Source organism: Oryctolagus cuniculus, chromosome 5, assembly GCF_964237555.1.
Source record: "Oryctolagus cuniculus chromosome 5, mOryCun1.1, whole genome shotgun sequence".
Taxonomy (NCBI): Eukaryota; Metazoa; Chordata; class Mammalia; order Lagomorpha; family Leporidae; genus Oryctolagus; species Oryctolagus cuniculus.
The window spans coordinates 7631009-7649039 of NC_091436.1; the positions used below are offsets into that span (position 1 = coordinate 7631009).

The window sequence follows — 18031 nt, forward strand, 5'->3', positions numbered from 1 at the left end:
CAAACATAGATACCGTATCATCAAAACAATAAAATGGCCCACTGCTCAACAGTGTGCCAAGTCCTTCTTGTCTTGGTATTTGTGAACAAGAACTTTGGTAAGAAACAATTTACCAGGTGACAAACACATGAAGCCGCTTCCTAATACATGCATGACGGAGACATAAAACTATAAAAACTGTGAATTCCAAGAACTCTGAGCTCAGTCTCCTCGACTACAAAATGAACACTATGTAGGGCCTACACAGAACTGGTGGAGCATGATATTTAAAGATGATTCTAGGGGTCGGTGCTGTGGCGTAGTAGGTTAAGCATCTGCCTGCAGTGCCAGCATCCCATATGGGCACCGGTTCAAGTCCTGGCTGCTCCACTTCCAAGCTCCCTGCTATGACCTGGGAAAACACTGGAAGATGACCCAAGTGCTTGGGCCCCTGCACCCACGTGGGAGACCTAGAAGAAGCTCCTGGCTTCAGATTGGCCCTGCTCCAGCCATTGCAGCCATCTGGGGAGTGAACCAGCAAATGGAAGACCTCTCTCTCTCTCTCTCTCTCTGCCTCTGCCTCTCTGTAACTCTGCCTTTCAAATAAATAAATAAATCTTTTTTTAAAAACGCACATTAAATTAAAAGGGAGCTAGCTACAAAATAGTAAATATAGTATGTCAACATAAATACACACAAAGAGACTGTAGGCTAAGAGCATAAAAGGAGTTATTTTGTGCACTGGTTAATACATGATCTTTCTTTCTGTCTGCCTATATTTCTAACTTTCCCATGGCAAAAACGCAATCTTTTGGAACAAGAGAAGAAGCGCAGGAGGGCTGTGGCGCCCTGGGCCTGCTGAGAAGCTAGCGAGACGGAGCTTCCCACCGCAGGGCAGGCCCGGGGAAGCAGTGCTGACACCTCCTCCAGCTCTAACATCCTGTGGTGCTATGAAACACACACACAAATGAAGCCGTGAGGGAAAGGGACAAGCTTCTCCCTTCCCTGCGTCTCACAAACCCCGCGGGATGCCAGGAGCGCAGACGTCTGTTTCCTGGCTGTGTGACTGATGAGTGAAAGACCCACAGGCACCCCCAGACTAGCTTCACCCCCACGCCGCGTACCAGGGGAAAACACCCACACCACACACCTGCCTGCACCTGCAGCCTCCTGACCGTAAATGTGCTGCCCTGAAGCCCGGGCCTCAGCACGCCAGCCATGAGGTGGAGGAAGTGAGTTCTCTGCTCCTGTTCTGAAACAGCATGGACCAAGGCCTGAACAGAGCATGCGCCAGCACACCTCCTCCGAGGACGGCCACGAAGCAGATTCACTAGCTAAGGCTGGTCCACCAGATGCCACGTCAGTGAGAGCCACGTTAGACAATGAACCCCTGTAGGCGACTGAGGAATTCCTCACAGAAAACACAGACAAGGACTGATCTGTAAGGTGACGAATTAAAATGGAAAGGTGTCAGTTTCCAAAACGGTGAGGGTGAGCACAGAGCACAGGCTAACAACCTGCTGCAAATAAAGTTCTAGAGGAAAGTTTAAAAACCACTCTGTGGGCAAATCAGGTGTGAGGAAGGCTCTGGTGCTGGGGGACCCCTCAGGTGCGCCCTCACTGGTGGATCGCAGCCTGCTTCTAGCCTGCTTCTCCCCCCTCCTCTGGGGACGGGCGCCAGTGGGAACGCAGGTGGAGTCGCCGACTCACAACCATGAGAACAACGCAAGGCTTTTCAAAACATTCTTGGAAACATGGACTGAAAAGTGACTTTGCCTAGGACAGAAAAACTTCTGAAACAGGTAGACTGTTTTTTCATAAAGCCCACTTTCCAGGAACCTTCCATCTGAAGACGCTGCAGGGAGAGGAAGGTGACCAAAGAGGAACTAAGAACACACACAGGGGACAGGAGAGGGGTGTGGGCCTGAGGTCAGCAGGACGCGTTTCTCAGAGGGGACGGAACAGGACGGCCAAGCCCTGTGCACCGACGCACAGATGAACGCCAGGAGGCTGTGGATCCGCCTCGGGACAAGCGGTCTGCTAGAATTGACCAGGGCAGTCCCAAGCTACGTGCTTTCAGTGAGCCGAGGTCCCAGGCCACCCTGCAGGGAAACAGAGGCAGCAGCTCCGAGTGATCCAACTCATCTCCCTCAGGAAACAACAGCTAATGGGCGAATTGGGCTTCCATACAAAAAGCAACACAGGACAGAGGCTCGGTCTGCAGCCACTAACTGTGGGGTCCCATCCAGGGGCAGCACCTCGAGGTGCTGGCAGCATCTGAGATTGACCAGGAGCCCTGGGAAAGAGAGTCAGGCTCTGGTCTCCCCAGAGCCCCAGGACGCACGCAGCACTCTGGGCAGAAAGAGCAGCCGCAGCGGAGGAGGCTGGAGTGACTGAGCCGCCTCTCCGTGTCACCTGCAGCCTCCGGGGTCAGCATGCTGCAAACACCTGGCTTCTTTCTCATCTTCACACGCCTCACATCCCTGCCTTGAACCATGGCTCAGGACAAGCCTTTCCATCACTGGAAAATCACTTGTCTCCTTTATTAACAATACTGCTAATGGCAACGATTTGAGAGGTTAAAAATAAAAGCGGTATTCAATTTTCAATTAAAGCAGGAGGATCAATCAAGGGGCTGGCACAGCTGGTTAAGCTGCCACCTGCAACACCGCCATCACATACTAGCGCTGGTTTGGGTATGGGCTGCTCCACTTCCAATCCAGCTCCCCGCTAATGTGCCCGGGGAAAACAGTGGAAGATGGCTCACGTGCTGAGCCCCACAGGGGAGACCCAGATGGAGTTCCAGGCTCCTTGGCTTTGGACTGGCCCAGCTCCAACCATCACGGCCATTTGGGGAGTGAACCAGCAGATGGAGAATATCTCTGTCTCTCCCTCCCTCCAACTCTGCCTTTCAAATAAATAAAATATTATCTTTGGAAAAAAAAAAAAGAGGTTGCTAGTTGCATGCCATAAAAGATTATGTACCAACGGGGTCATCCCCTCTCGTGTACACCGTTTCAAGCTTCAGACTCACCTTTCAAACTACATCGGCTGCCCAGCCTCCCTGCACTAGTCCTCTGGTGTTTGGTGGACATGCGCTTCATCTGCCGAGGTGTGCTGGGGGGAGAGGTGCCATACAGATTTTCCGTATTCGTCTCATCGGGAAAGTCCTCCGGATCCGAGTCAGGACTCTTGCACGCAGAATCTCCCGAGGTGCACTCCTGCCTATACAAGACAGTAAGCAGAGGAGCGTTCAGTCAGAGGCGTCGAAGGTAAACCACTACTCTTGCTACAGCACCCTGGGCCACTCTTACCACGACCACTGGCTGCTGGTCCTGTTTGCAGAACTCTCAAACAGGAACAAAGCCAAAAACTAACAACTCAGGGATCAAGGGAAAAACAGCCAAGGACTAGAAGGTGAAGTTAGGCAGGACTGAGAACGGACTTGTGAGCCCACGACTGACAAGCTAACTGGCGAGCGGGCGAGTACAGTCCTCCTGAGCTCCAGGGCCTCTACTCTCCACGGGAAAGCAGCACAGCGACGCTTCACTGACCCACGCAGCACGCATGGAGGGCACATCTGAAGTCGCCAAGCAGCTTCAGTGCAGAGCTGTGCAGGGGAAGACGCCACGGAAGAGGACGGGAACTCAAGGACACAGGAGGGGACAGGAACTCAAGGAGGCCATGGAAGGGGACGGGAACTCAAGGACATCACGGGAGGGGACGGGAACTCAAGGACATCACGGGAGGGGAAGGGAACTCAAGGAGGCCACGGGAGGGGAAGGGAAATCAAGGAGGCCACGGGATGGGAAGGGAACTCAAGGAGGCCACGGGAGGGGAAGGGAAATCAAGGAGGCCATGGAAGGGGACGGGAACTCAAGGAGGCCATGGAAGGGGACGGGAACTCAAGGAGGCCATGGAAAGGGGGAGGGAACTCAAGGAGGCCATGGAAAGGAGGAGGGAACTCAAGGAGGCCATGGAAAGGGGGAGGGAACTCAAGGAGGCCACAGGAGGGGACGGGAACTCAAGGACATCACGGGAGGGGACGGGAACTCAAGGAGGCCACGGGAGGGGGAAGGGAACTCAAGGAGGCCACGGGAGGGGGACGGGAACTCAAGGAGGCCATGGGAGGGGACAGGAACTCAAGGAGGCCACGGGAGGGGGGCGAGAACTCAAGGACATCATGGGAGGGGACAAGGAACTCGATTCTCTTCACCTTCAAACCCAACTTCTCATGAAACACTGCCTGCCAGTTCCCTATCCCCCGCTAGTTTCTGGAATAGTATCACTTTGACGAAGTTCTGCTTTTGAAAAGCTAACAAAATAAAACTTAATAATACAAACCAAGAGCAAATGCAATTCTAAAGCAGTGAACTAGGAGTCAATTACAAAATTCTTTCCACTTAGGAATCATCAATCTACCCCATTCTTATTCTTTATGAAATATACATCATTTTGTAAACATGACACCAAACTATATACAACATGCAACTAGTTTTCTTGCTAGCAATTTAAATCTTGATATAAAATAAAAATTATTTCAAAATCACAAGGAAAAAAGAAAAATGATTCTAAAAATTAAACATCAGAGCATAGGGCAGGCAATACAGCATAGCAGGTTAAGCCAAGGCCTGCAATGCTGAATCCCACATCAGAGCATGGGTTCCCATCTTGGCCAACCACTTCCGATCCAGCTCCCTGTGAATGTGCATGGGAAAGCAGCAGAAGATGGTCAAAGTCTATGGACTCCTGCACCTACGTGAGAAACCCGGATCGAGCTCCTGGCTCCTGCCTGTGGCCCGGCCCACAAATGGCTTCATGGCCATTTGGGGCATGAACCAACAGCTGGAAGATCTCTCTCTGCCTCTGTAGCTCTGCCTTTAAATAAATAAAATAAATCTTTAAAAAAAAAAAAAATGAGAGCATGATTATTAAATTAGTCTGGCAACTAAAACTTCAGGAAAGAAATTATCTTTTGAAAAACAAAAATATGCGGTATTACACAAATTACTGAACTTCTTTAATGTTTTTCTTTTTTTTTTTTTTTTCATCTAATGCAAAGGCAGAGGGAGAGTTAGAGCCAAGAGCAAAAGCAATTATCCATTTGATGGGTGCCTCTCCAAATGCTGGCAACAGCAAGGACAGGCTAGGCCAAAGCTAAGAGCCCAGAACCGCGTCCAGACCTCACAAGTGGGTGAAGAGGCCCAAGCACTTGAGCCATCATTAGCTGCCTCCCAAGGACGCATCGGCAGGAAGGAGGATCAGGGGCGGAGCTCCCAAGGACGCATCGGCAGGAAGGTGGATCGGGGCAGAGCTCCCAGGACTAAACCTGCACTACCACATGGCAAGCAGCCATCCCAAGCAGCCAGTGTCTGCCCCAGTAATGAAATTTATTAAAAAAAAAAAATTCTGACAGATCAAAAACTGATTATTTTAATGACTAATTTTTAAGACTGCTCTAGATACTTTTGAGCAGACATATTCCCAAATACACGTGTACACAAAACACACAAGTAAAATGCCCCGAAAGCCGGCAAATTAAACCATGAACAAAAAATTATTAACAGCATCCACCTGTTCTTTGAGGCCAATTATATTTCAGTCTCATAAAGCCATACAACAAATAACGTGCCTTGGATAAACTTAACATTTCTTTTTTTTTTTTTTTGAAAGAGTTGCACAGAGAGAGAAAAAGAGGCAGAGAGGGGGGGGGGGGGAGGTCTTCCATTCGCTGGTTCACTCCCCAGCTGCAACAGCTGGAGCCGCACCAATCCGAAGCCAGGAGCCAGGAGCTTCCTCCAGGTCTCCCATGAAGGTGCAGGAGTCCAAGGACTTGGGCCATCCTCCACTGCCTTCCCAGGCCACAGCAGAGAGCTGGATCAGAAGTAGAGCAGCCAGGATTTGAACTGGCACCCATATGAGATGCTGGCACTGCAGGTGGTGGTTTTACCAACTAAGCCACAGCATCAGCCCCAAACTTAACGTTTCTTATAAGCATTTCTTCTGTTAGATTCACTATAAAATAGTTTATTCAGCTGCATGAAGGACAAGACTATAAATGCCAAGGTAAATGCTTTCTTTTCCGTAAGTTTTAGCGGTAAATAAGACAGGCTTTGTGACTATTAACAGCATCAGCTTCGGTGGGATGGACCTCGGTTCAAATCCTGGCTGTACTGCCTACCGGGTGGGCCTTGAACAACTTAGTTTAAATCTCTACATTGCACATATATAAAAGAAACATAATAAATTCTTATACTCTACTCCCACAAACATTAAACCCAATAATGTACCTAACCACAGAGGGGGACTGAGAGTGACAAGACTGAAGTCGCAGGCCTCGGCGTCCTGTGCCCACCCACCACCCACCGAGAGAACCTGAGCTCCTGGCTCCCAGCTTCCCATCCAGAGAGTCCATCCAGAGAGTCCTCCCCAGTGTCCAGCAGGGCACAGGGACTGGGAACACCCTGACCTTCCCCACGTCTTCTTCCAATTCCACACGGTGAGGCACATGCTTGCTCTGACGCGCTCTCCCCACTAATGAAGTGTGGGTAGGGAAGACTGCAGTGCGTGACTTCTCTACCTCCAGGGGTGCCCAGCACAGGATCACAAACGTTCAGTGCTTTCCCACAAGGGCAGGTTTCACACTGTCATGGGAATCACTAGAAACCCACAGCACAAATGTCGGGTCAGTTAACACAGCCAGACAGCAGGACCATCAGAAACAAGAGCAAACAGAAACCTGGAGAACACGCCTGGGCAGCAGGTGGGAATGCGAACTTGGGAGCTGACACCACACCTGACTACCACATGGATGAAGCAGACACTCCTGAATCTTCCCAAGACTTTAAATAAGAGCACTCATCCAGAAGTCATACTGTCTATATTCTCAAATATGTCAGGAAAGTTAGCTGTGAAGATTTCTCTTAATACAACAATATGAAGAAAATAAAGGGCTAAGCTAAACATAAACAGGCCTGAGTTACTAGTGCCAGCAGTACAGCGTGCATCCAAAACGAGACTGGGAGGAGATTCTCTGAAGGGGGACTTCAAGCGTCAAACCGCAGTGGCCCAAGCAGCAGTCGCTGACGCGAAGACAGAGCTATGAGCTAAAGAGACAGCAGAGCTGACTTTAAAACAAGTGCGATGTTCCCCCGTCTGACCCGCAATCGGAGATGAGCCCTGTGCTTCAAGCTCGTAAAGACTCTCAGCACACATAGCAAAAATGTTAACCTTTACGAGAAGCTTAATTTGGGAAAACAGAAGATTTATGTGTGTGCTGCTGTCCCCTAACTGTGGACAAGCTATTTCTCCACACATGGAAAAGTTCGCTTGGCTCACTCCCCAAATGAAAGTCGAAGGATAAATCCTCGCGGTACTTCTACAGAAGCCAACAGTCGCTTCCGGTGTCTTTTACAAAACAGTCGTCCACCTCGATACCTTCACACAGACACAGCAAACAGCTACTGACTCCGGAGTCTTCCTGAACTATTTAACTATGCAAACAACAACATCAAAAAAAACCACACTGAACTGCAGATGACACTGTCAACGAACAATGCATTAAAATGTGACCAAACATACACATTCCATCCTTCTTGTTATTCAATATGCATAAAAAACGAGTTAGGAAAAATGCTACATGGAGCTACCAGCCTCTATACTTACAACCATAATTAAAGTGAATCTTAGGACAGGCACTACACAAAGGTGAAGCTACGTATTTACCACCTTTTTAGGATATACTTTACTCTGTCAGGACGGCATTCACACTTGTCAGAAATGTTACCAATTTACATTCCACCCAGATAACTTAGTAACTTAATTATAAGTCAAAACAAAGTCCAACATTAAAGAAATAAAAAAGAAGCCCAACACTCGATTATAAAATTCACAATGTCTGCCTTCCTATCAAAAATTAACAAACAAACAGAAAAATGGGACCCAAATCAAGAGGAAACAACCAATAGAAACAGACCAGAAATTACTAAAATAAAAGTTAAGAGATCAAAACCTTGCCCAAAATAGATGGTTGGAGTTAGGGCAGATTAGACACTGCAGAAGAAAAGATGAGCGACCTTGAAGGCTTAGCAGAGAAACTATCCAAAATGAGCCAGCCCCGGGGAGCAGAGCGGGCACAGTCAGTGCCCGGAGACAGCACGCACTGGACCGAGCACATTATCAGAGTCCAAGGCTAGCGGAGGGGGGCCAGGGAAAAAAATCTCTGAAAATAAAGGCTGCAAAATTTTCAAAATTTAAGTTCACCGCTCCAACAAGCTCAGTGAGCTCCAAGAAAACTACCAGGTTCTAAGTATCTATACTGTAGCAAAATTGCTGTAGACCAGTTATGAAAAATAAGACATAAGTCTTAAAAGCAACCAGAGGGAAACCATCTGGGAGCCTTGGCCTAGAAGTAATACATGAGCACAACAGGTAGAAAGAAATCAAGCAAGAGTTTAATCTTTGAAAGAAAAATTATATATAAGATCTAGGAAAATAAATACTAGTGGTAAATTCTAAAGAACTTGCCTCATGTCAATTAAACGACCGTAGACATCCCAAACCTCATCTATTGTAGCTCATGTGAGATGAGCTAATGTGGTCAGGTGACTGCCTTGGTGTTTACGTGGACACCAAATGTTTTCCACGAGGACAGCAGCACAAAGTCTACCTCAGCTGCCCTGAGACGTTTCCCTTACTCACGTTTAAAAGCACACGAACGTGAACATTCTGGTACTAAACTTCTAACTGTTACACAAGTCGATGTTTTACTCTTTTAACATAAAACTGCTAAAGTATGCTGCTCACTTCAGAACAGAAACCGGTCCAAGAAGAGACTGTCTTAGAGTCAACCCAAGGGGATCTGGTGCAGCTTTAACTGGAAAACTGTGTGGAAAGAAAGCAAGACAACAACTCCCGTTTCCTGGGGTAAACAGTTCTGCTGTGACAGTCAGGAAAGGGGTCACCTGCAAAACGACGAAGCTGGGTGAGCTCAGGAACACTGTGGTTCCGCACAGGCCCTCAGCAGAGGTTCACGCTCGTCACAAGGTCTTCAGCAATGTCTCAGAAATACGACGGTTTTATATTCCCCAGGGAAGTGCAGCGCTCGCCTGTGTGCAGCTCCCTTCCACCTCCCTGTTATCCTGTTCTCCCTATGGAATAACAGGAAGGGTATTTCTGCTAGGAGGGGAAAGTGAGGAGAGGTGTGCAGGGATGGTAGACTTCAGGTGTAAGAATCTGGGGCCGGCGCTGTGCCACAGCAGGTAAAGCCACCACCTGCAATGCCAGCATCCCATATGGGCACTGGTTTGAGTCCCAGCTGCTCCACTTTTTTTTTTTAAGATTTATTTATTTATTCGAAAGTCAGAGTTATGAAGAGAAAGAATGAAAGGCAGAAAGGTCTTCCATCCGATGGTTCACCCTCCAGTTGGCCTCAATGGCTGGAGCTGCGCAAATCCAAAGCCAGGAGCCTGGAGCTTCCTCTGGGTCTCCCACATGGGCACAGTGGCCTAAGGACTTGCGCCATCTTCCATTGCTTTCCCAGGCCATAGCAGAGAGCCGATTGAAGTGGAGCAGCCAGGACTCGAACTGGTATCCCGGCACTGCAGGTGGCATCTTTACCGGCTATGCCACAGCACAGGCCCCTGCTCTACTTTGATCCAGCTCCCTGGTTATTGCCTAGGAAAGCAATGGAAGATGACCCTAGTGCTTGGGCTCTGCACCCACATTGCAGACCCAGAAAAAGCTCCTGGCTCCTGGCTTTAACCTGGCCCAGCCCCAGCTATAGTGACCATTTGGGGAATGAACTAGTGGATGATGATCTTTGTGATCTTTGTGTGTGTGTGTGTGTGTGTGTGTGTGTGTCTCTCTCTCTCTCTCTCTCCACCTCTCCTCCTCTTCCCCCTCTCCCTCTGCCTCTCTCCCCCTTCTCTGTAACTGTACCTCTCAAATAAAGTAAACCTTAAAAAAAAAAAAAGGATTAGTACAGCTTCCTTGGCCTGTATGATAAATCAAAGCTATGCTGCAGGTGGTATGGTTGCTTCATATTACAAGAGCCAATTTATTAATAAAGTTAATATCTACTATCAACCTATAGATGAACATTTCTCAACTAACTCCCAGGTGAACTATCAATCTGCAAGCGTATCCAACATTTATAGTTCAGCTTTTGCATTGACTCAGATCATACAGTCTTCATAAACTAGTTAGTCTTGATTATTTTTCAGGACAATCAGACTTTTTTTTTTTTTTTTTAAGTGGAATTCAGGAGTCAATGCTGTGGCATAGTAGGCTAAGACGCAGCCTACAGTGCCGGCATCCCATATGGCCACCAGTTAAGTCCAGCTGCTCCTCTTCTGATCCAGCTCTCTGCTAATGGCCTGGGAAAGCAGTGGAAGATGGCCCAAGTGCCTGAGCCTCTGCACCTGCGTGAGACACCCAGAATTAACCCCTGGATCCTGGCTTTGGATTGGCTCAGCTCTGGCAGTTGCAGCCATTTGGGGAATGAACCAGTGGATGGAAGACCTCTCTCTCTGCCTCTCTCTTTCTAACTCTGCCTCTCAAATAAATAAATCTTTAATAAAAAAAAATACAGTTGGTTAGAATCACTATGTTCCTAAAGTTGTGCTTATGAAATGCATGAAGTTTGTATTCCTTAAATAAAAGCTTTCTGTGCTTCAAGTAAAAACAAAACGAGGCAAGGGAGAGGGGTGGGGAGAGGCCACTGCCTCCCTTCAATTCTTTGCCATGGGACAGCTGCCCTGAGCGGCATCGTGAGCCCCAGAAACTATTATGCAATGCTTTTTTCTTACTCCTGAGCGATGCTCTTGGGAAGGTCAAATCAAAGTCACTATGTAAACAGAATGTATAGAAAAACCCAGTCAGCACATTTTACATTTTAGCTGCCTTAATATTTAAGTATTACCTAAAAATAACCATTAAATTTTTGTTTGTTTCTTAAAAAAAATAAAGGGTTTCTGGGGAAAAATAAATAAATAAAAACTATTTATCAAATAAATAAGTAAATAAATAAATCTTTAAAAAAATTTAAAAACTAAAATTCACTTTTTTAAAAAAACAAGTAGCTTGAGAAGAGCACAGGACTCCTGTGGAAGTGGGCATGCAGCCCCCCTCGGCCGGGCTGCAGCTGAAGCTCCAAGCCAGCAGGCGCGGTGCCTCCCTCCCACCGTCCCTCCAGGCCTGAGCCACGCCTGGTATGGATCATGTGCTCAGTGACTACCTGGTGAATAGGGGTTGGAGCTAACCAAGCCATCTGACTCCTCAATCATCATCTACATTCTCTTATAACACAATCGGATTTCACTGTTTTCAGAATATATTTTTTAAAGGTTGCAAGACTAAAGATTGTTGATTTCTGACAATAATGCTGCCTAAGTGATACTAAAACCCTGGGTACAATGACCAAAATGAAAGCAGCAGGGCACAGTGTAAGCAACAGCCAATCTGGAATCAGACTAACATGGGCTGAAACCCTTATGCCCCCACACTTATTAGCAAGAATACGAATTTTAATCCAATTACTGTGTTTTCTCGCAAACACTTTCATTATAATTCTTCTTCAATGCCACTGAGACTTGGGCCGGCCAGTTAATCAGAGAACTACACAAGAAAGTGGAAACAGTGGTACAGCAGGTTAAGTCACTGCTTGGGTCACCTGCATCTCATACTGGAGCGCAGGTTCAAGGCCCAGCCACTCTGTTTTAGATGCCACTTCCTGTGAATGCAGCCTGGGAGGCAGCTGCTGATGGCTCATGCGCTTGAGCTCCGGCAACCAACATGGGAGACCCAGAGTTCCGGGCTCCTGGCTTCAGCCGGGCACAGCCCTAGTTGTTGCCAGCATGGAAGAGTGAACCAGCAGATGTGTCTGCGTGCGTGTGTGAGTGTGTGAGTCTGCCTTTCAAGTAGATAAAAATAAACACTTAAAAAAAAAAAAAAAAAAACTGGGGCCAGCGCTATAGCATAGCGGGTAAAGCCACCACCTGCAGTGCCAGGATACCATATGGGCGCTGGTTTGAGTCCCAGTCGCTACATTTCCGATCCAGTTCTCTGCTGTGGCCTGGGAAAGCAGTACAAGATGGCCCAAGTCCTTGGACCCCTGCACCTATATGGGAGACCTGGAAGAAGCTCCTGGCTTTTGGCTTCGGATCGGCTCAGCTCCAGCCATTGTGGCCATTTGGGGAGTGAACCAGCAGATGGAAGACCTCTCTCTCTCTCTGCCTCTGCAACTCTGTAAATCTGCCTTTCAATAATAAATAAATCTCTTACACACACACACACACACACACACACACACGAGGGTTTCAAAAAATCCATAGGATTCAAAGGTAAGTTTATTTTAGTGAAAAAATTTTGAAATCCATGCAGACGTTTCACAATATGCATTTTTCATGGAACTTTCTGAAGTACCCTTGTATATTGAAAGCATTAAAAATGAAACTTGCAAATTAAAAAAATAACAAATACACTCTGGTGGCTGTAAGTCTGGTGGCCCCTGAGGAGCCTAGCTGCTGCAAATCAAGTCAGCATCCCATCACCTCTTCTTGAATTTGGGATGGCCCTGGAGTGCTCTAACCAATGAAATGTGGCGAGAGTGACCGTGGGCTGGTTCTACGTCTAAGCTGCCAGAAGGTGTCCTCGGTGCTCTGCCTAGGAAGCCCAGCCCAGCAAGGTGGAGAGGTCGCACCAAGCGAGCTAGGTCAAAGTTACCTGGGCTCCCTGGGCCAGCCAGCGTCAGCGTGCAGGAGGCTACTCTGCATCCTCCAGTCGTCCCTGATCGGCAGCCAACACCACAAGCAGAAAAACCACTCAGTACTGCGAGGGACAATAAACGGCTCTGTTTTAAGCCATTAGGCGTTGGCATGGCTTGTTGCGCTGTAACAGATAAATGTCGCGTACACAAGCCTCAAGCATGTCTCTCACTTCAGGTGCACGGCTGGGTCCCGGCTGCTCGCTACTTTGTTGAGGGCCATGGCACTGTTTCAGAGAGGTCCCGAACAGACGTGAGCACCGAGCTCTGTGGCACGGCATCTCCAGTCTCTATCTACTTTTCTTTAAAATAGGAGGAGAATGTAAAAGCTCCTAGATTTCCATGATTTTTCTTCCTAAACCTTAACAGCTCTCTACTACACCTAATTTGATGGCAGTACGTTTGCCTGTGACTCATCTACTGACACTGTGAGCATTCTAACTTAGTTCATAAAGAAAGCACAATTCAATTATCTTCTGCAATCACACTTCACAGATTTGTATAATGGTGTACCACATTATACAATTATAATAAAAGGCAGAATACAGAAATACATTTACAAACTAAGAACTCTTGACAAGCACGGAGTTCAACTGAAAGCCACAAGTATTCTAGAGTGGCCTATAAGCTACAAGCACATTTTTTTTTAATTTATTTGTTTGTTTATTTGAAATTCAGAGATAGAGGAGGAGAGACAGAGAGCAAGCTTCCATCGTTGGTTCACTACCCAAGTGGCTGCAATGGCCAGGGCTCAGTCAGGCTGAAGCCAGGAGCTTCATCTACGTCTCCCATGTGGGTGGAAGGGGCCCAAGCACTTGGCCCATCTTCTGCTGCTTTTCCAGGCCATCACCAGGGAGCTGAATTGGAAGTTGAGCAGCCGGGACTCAAATCGCTGCCCACATTGGATGCCAGCATTGCAGGAGGCGGCTTTACCTACTACGCCACATCAGGCCCAAGGCCAGTGCTGTGGCACAGCAGGTGAAGCCGCCACCTGCAGTGCTGGCATCCCATATGGCCGCCAATTCAGGTCCCGGTTGCTCCACTTCCAATCCAGCTCTGTGCTGTGGCCTGGGAAAGCAGTAGAAGACGGCCCAAGTGCTTGGGTCCCTGTACCCACGTGAGAGACCCAGAGGAAGCTCCTGGCTTCTGATCAGCACAGCTCTGGCCGTTGTGGCCAATTGGAGAACGAACCAGCGGATGGAAGACCTCTCCCTCGCTCGCTCTCTGCCTCTCCTTCTCTCTGTGTGTAACTCTTTCAAATAAAATAATAATCTTTAAAAAAAAAAATCAGGCCCAAAGCACATGTTTTAAATAAAATGGATAGTGTCAGGTCCTAGAAAGATAGCCAGGTGGATTGGGCCTGGTGGATTTATATCTTCTGGTATAGATCTTTTATTTCACTCATAGATTTATACAAACTGTATTTCATCAGCCCTGAACTAAGCAGAATATAAAAGAATGCATCAAGACAGAAAACAAATATATATGAGACAAGTCACCCACAGGTATACACTTTACTCACATTTAGAAATGAAAATAACGAGCCGGCGTTGTAGCATAGCACATTTAACCACAGCCTGGGATGCCGGCTTTCTATATGGGTACTGGTTCGAGTCTGGCTGTCCCACTTCCACTCCACCCTGCTAATCTGCATGGGAAAGCAGCAGCAGATGGTCCAAGCGCTTGGGACCATGACCCCCATGAGAAGTCAGTTGCAGCCATTTGAGGTGTGAACCAGTAGATGGTAGATCTCTCTGTCTCTCCCGCTCTGTAACTCTGCCTTGTAAGTAAGAGGAAGGAAGGAGGGGAGGGGAGGGGGGGGAGGGGAAAAAGGAAAACAGCCAGGGCTGGCATTTCGGCACAGCAGGTTAAGCCGTCCCCTGCAACACTGGCATCCCATATGAACACTGGTTCAATTCCTGGCTATTCCACTTCCGATCCAGCTCCCTACTAATTGCCTAGGAAAGCAGCACAAGATGGCCCAAGTGCTTGGGCCCCTGCATCCATGTGGGAGACCAGGAAGACTGTCCTGGCTCCTGGCTTTGGACTGGCCCAACCTTGAATGTTTCAGCCAGTTGGAGGGTGAACCAGTGGATGGGAGATGCTTCTCTCTGTTTCTCCCACTCTATATATAACTCTTCCTTTAAAGTAAATAAATGAATCTTAAAAAAAAAAAGAGGGCCCGGCGCTGTGGCATAGCAGGTAAAGCCGCTGCCCTGCAGTGCCAGAATCCCATATGGGCACTGGCTGCTCCACTTCCAGGGAAAGCAGTGGACGATGGCCCAAGTCCTTGGGCCCCTGCACCCACATGGGAGACCAGGAAGAATGCCCTGGCTCCAGGCTTCAGAATGGCCCAGCTCCAGCCATGTGGCCATTTAGGGAGTGAACCAGCAGATGCAAGACCTCTCTCTCTCTGCCTTTTAAATAAATACATAAATCTTAAAAAAAAATAAAAAATAAAGAACTATGAACTGCTTAAAATATGTTCAGATTACTTTTCAGAAAATAAACTCATAAAACTATATAAACAAATTTAACCGAACACTTTAAAGAAGTCATACTATGGAGCCGGCAGTGTGGCATAGTGGGCTAAGCCTCCGCCTGCACACCAGCATCCCATATGGATGCCAGTTCGAATCCTGGCTGTTCCTTCTGTTCCTTTTTTTTTTTTTTTTTTTTGGACAGGCAGAGTGGACAGTGAGAGAGAGAGAGAGAGACAGAGAGAAAGGTCTCCCTTTTCCATTGGTTCACCCCACAATGGCCGCTGTGGCCGGCACACTGGGGCCAGCGCACCAAGCTGATCCGAAGCCAGGAGCCAGGTGCTTCTCCTGGTCTCCCATGCGGGTGCAGGGCCCAAGCACTTGGGCCATCCTCCACTGCCTTCCCGGGCCACAGCAGAGAGCTGGCCTGGAAGAGCCAACCGGGGCAACCGGGACAGAATCCGGCGCCCCGACCAGGACTAGAACCCAGGGTGCTGCAGGCAGAGGATTAGCCTATTGAGCAGCGGTGCTGGCCCAATGGCTGCTCCTCTTTCAATCCAGCTCTCTGCTATGGCCTGGGAAGGCAATGGAGGATGGCCCAAGTGTTTGGACCGCTGCACCTGCGTGGGAAACCCAGAAGAAGCTCCTGGCTCCTGGCTTCAGATAGGACCAGCTCTGGCTGTTGTGGCCATTTGAGAGTGAACCATTGGATGGAAGACCTCTCTCTCTGTCTCTCCCTCTCTCTATCTGTAACTCACTCTCTCAAATGAATAAAATCTTAAAAAAAAAAAAAAGTCACACTAATTTTTTTTTTTTTTTTTTTTTTTTTTTGACAGGCAGAGTGGACAGTGAGAGACAGAGAGACAGAGAGAAAGGTCTTCCTTTACCGTTGGTTCACCCTGCAATGGCCACCGCGGCCGGTACATGGTGCTGATCTGAAGCCAGGAGCCAGGTGCTTCTCCTGGTCTCCCATGCGGGTGCAGGGCCCAAGGACTTGGGCCACAGCAGAGAGCTGGCCTGGAAGAGCCAACCGGGGCAACCGGGACAGAATCTGGCGCCCTGACCGGGACTAGAACCCGGTGTGCCGGCACCGCTAGCCAGAGGATTAGCCTACTAAGCCGTGGCGCTGGCTCACACTAATTATCTTTTACCAAGACTCACATCCTTAAATAAATAAATAAAAACTTCAGGTATTTAAAGACATTAAATGGCATTAAATAAAATATGGTCATGTGTAAATACATGAAAAGAGAAACAGAAGTACTTGTGTTATTTATGCAAGCTTGTTGCAAATGATTGAATACTTAAAAACAAGGAACAAACAATAGGACATTTTCAGGTATGCTTTCTTATTTTTTATAAGATCTAAAAATATGTAAGTGTATCTCTACCTATGCTCCACTGCAAGCTTTGAGGATGAATACCAGATCGTATGTGTACAGATTAGCAAGAAGAAAATCCAAACAGCCTGAAAACCCCTTCTAGACGTATCTGTTGGTACAGGGCACACAGTGGGGAGGATACCCCTGAAATGGGCACCGCTCAGGTGCAGTGGGTACATTCCACACACAACGTCAACCAGAAATAGGCAAAGGAAAGCAGCATAAAATCAATGTGATGATTCCTTCCAAATCTCTCTTAGGCTTAAGAACTGTGGGACTAAGGCAGGCAAACTCAGAAGATTAAAAAAACTGTCAAGCTGGTAGGAAAAACAAGGGTTTATGCCAAGGGCACACAAAACATTAGAAAGTTCACAAAGAAACACGAACTGTGTATAAAACTTTAGTTAAAGGTTGTTAAAAACGCAAAGGTAGCAAAAAGAAAAGAATTAAGGTCTTCTACCCCCCTCATAAATAAGATCTTTTTTTAAGTTGCCCTATTCTAAATTAACTTGTAGGAAAACACCTTGTAATATGAATCACTGCTTGGCACACTTTGAGTGAGCAGAGTTAGATCTACTGAATGCACTGCAAAGTGGGCAGGCGGGCCAGCTGCTGCGGCACGCTGCAAGGGGACGGGGGCCGGGGGCCGGACAGCCAGCGGCTGCCACACAGACTACAGTCCCAGAAGTTCTCGGCATTCTCAGAAACCAAGCGATTAAGGAGTCACTTTCTGTAGTAAACACATGAGCTGGCCTTGGCTCAGGTTTCCTTATTTAAAATGGGATTATTAAACTAGTTAACTGTAACTGTGCCCCACAACACACACTGTACACTCAAAACATGAACTCCAACAGCTCACAAGATAAATCAAGGAAATAAAAACATATGAGACATTCTCAGAGATCTCTCTCAGGAAGGAGAGTGGTCGGACTGGGAGAGGGAACGTGAGCACGGCCTCGCACTGAGCGTAAGCGGCCGCACGGCAAGGGCTCGTCTGCCTGAGTGCCGGATCTTCGTTCCCAATGCCATTCTGCAGGAAGAGTTTCAGAGAAATGCCTAATGCTAGGACTTGGGAAAGAGGCGTAACATGAGCCGGGACCATCTTACAGTGCTATCAAGGGAGAAGAAAAGTGTTTAAACAAAACGGGGGAGAGCGTTGTGCATTAGGTAAGCCACTGCCTGCAATGCCGACAACCACATGAGCACTGGTTCGAGACCCAGCTGCTCGGCTTCAGATCCAGCTCCCTGATAATGTGCCTGGGAAAGCAGCAGAAAGTGGCCCAAGTGCCAGGCCCCTACCCAACTCACCCACATGGGAGACCCAGAGGGAGCACGGCCATGTGGGAAGTGAACCAGCAAGATGGAAGCTCTCTGTCTGTCTCTCCCTCTCTCTGTAACTGTGTCGGTGTTTGGGACAGCAACGTAAG

The 18031-nt window shown here is 47.9% G+C and overlaps 1 protein-coding gene across 7 annotated transcripts in view; it reads right to left on the minus strand.

The window, feature by feature from the left end:
• Nucleotides 1-18031, minus strand: part of MAP3K4 (mitogen-activated protein kinase kinase kinase 4) — a 125354-nt gene that overhangs the window by 77630 nt on the left and 29693 nt on the right. For all 7 annotated transcript variants that reach the window (XM_051855155.2, XM_051855158.2, XM_051855156.2 and 4 more), the window contains exon 2: nucleotides 3014-3204. In XM_051855155.2, coding sequence (XP_051711115.2) covers nucleotides 3014-3204 — 191 coding nt within the window. The remainder of the gene's footprint in view (nucleotides 1-3013; nucleotides 3205-18031) is intronic.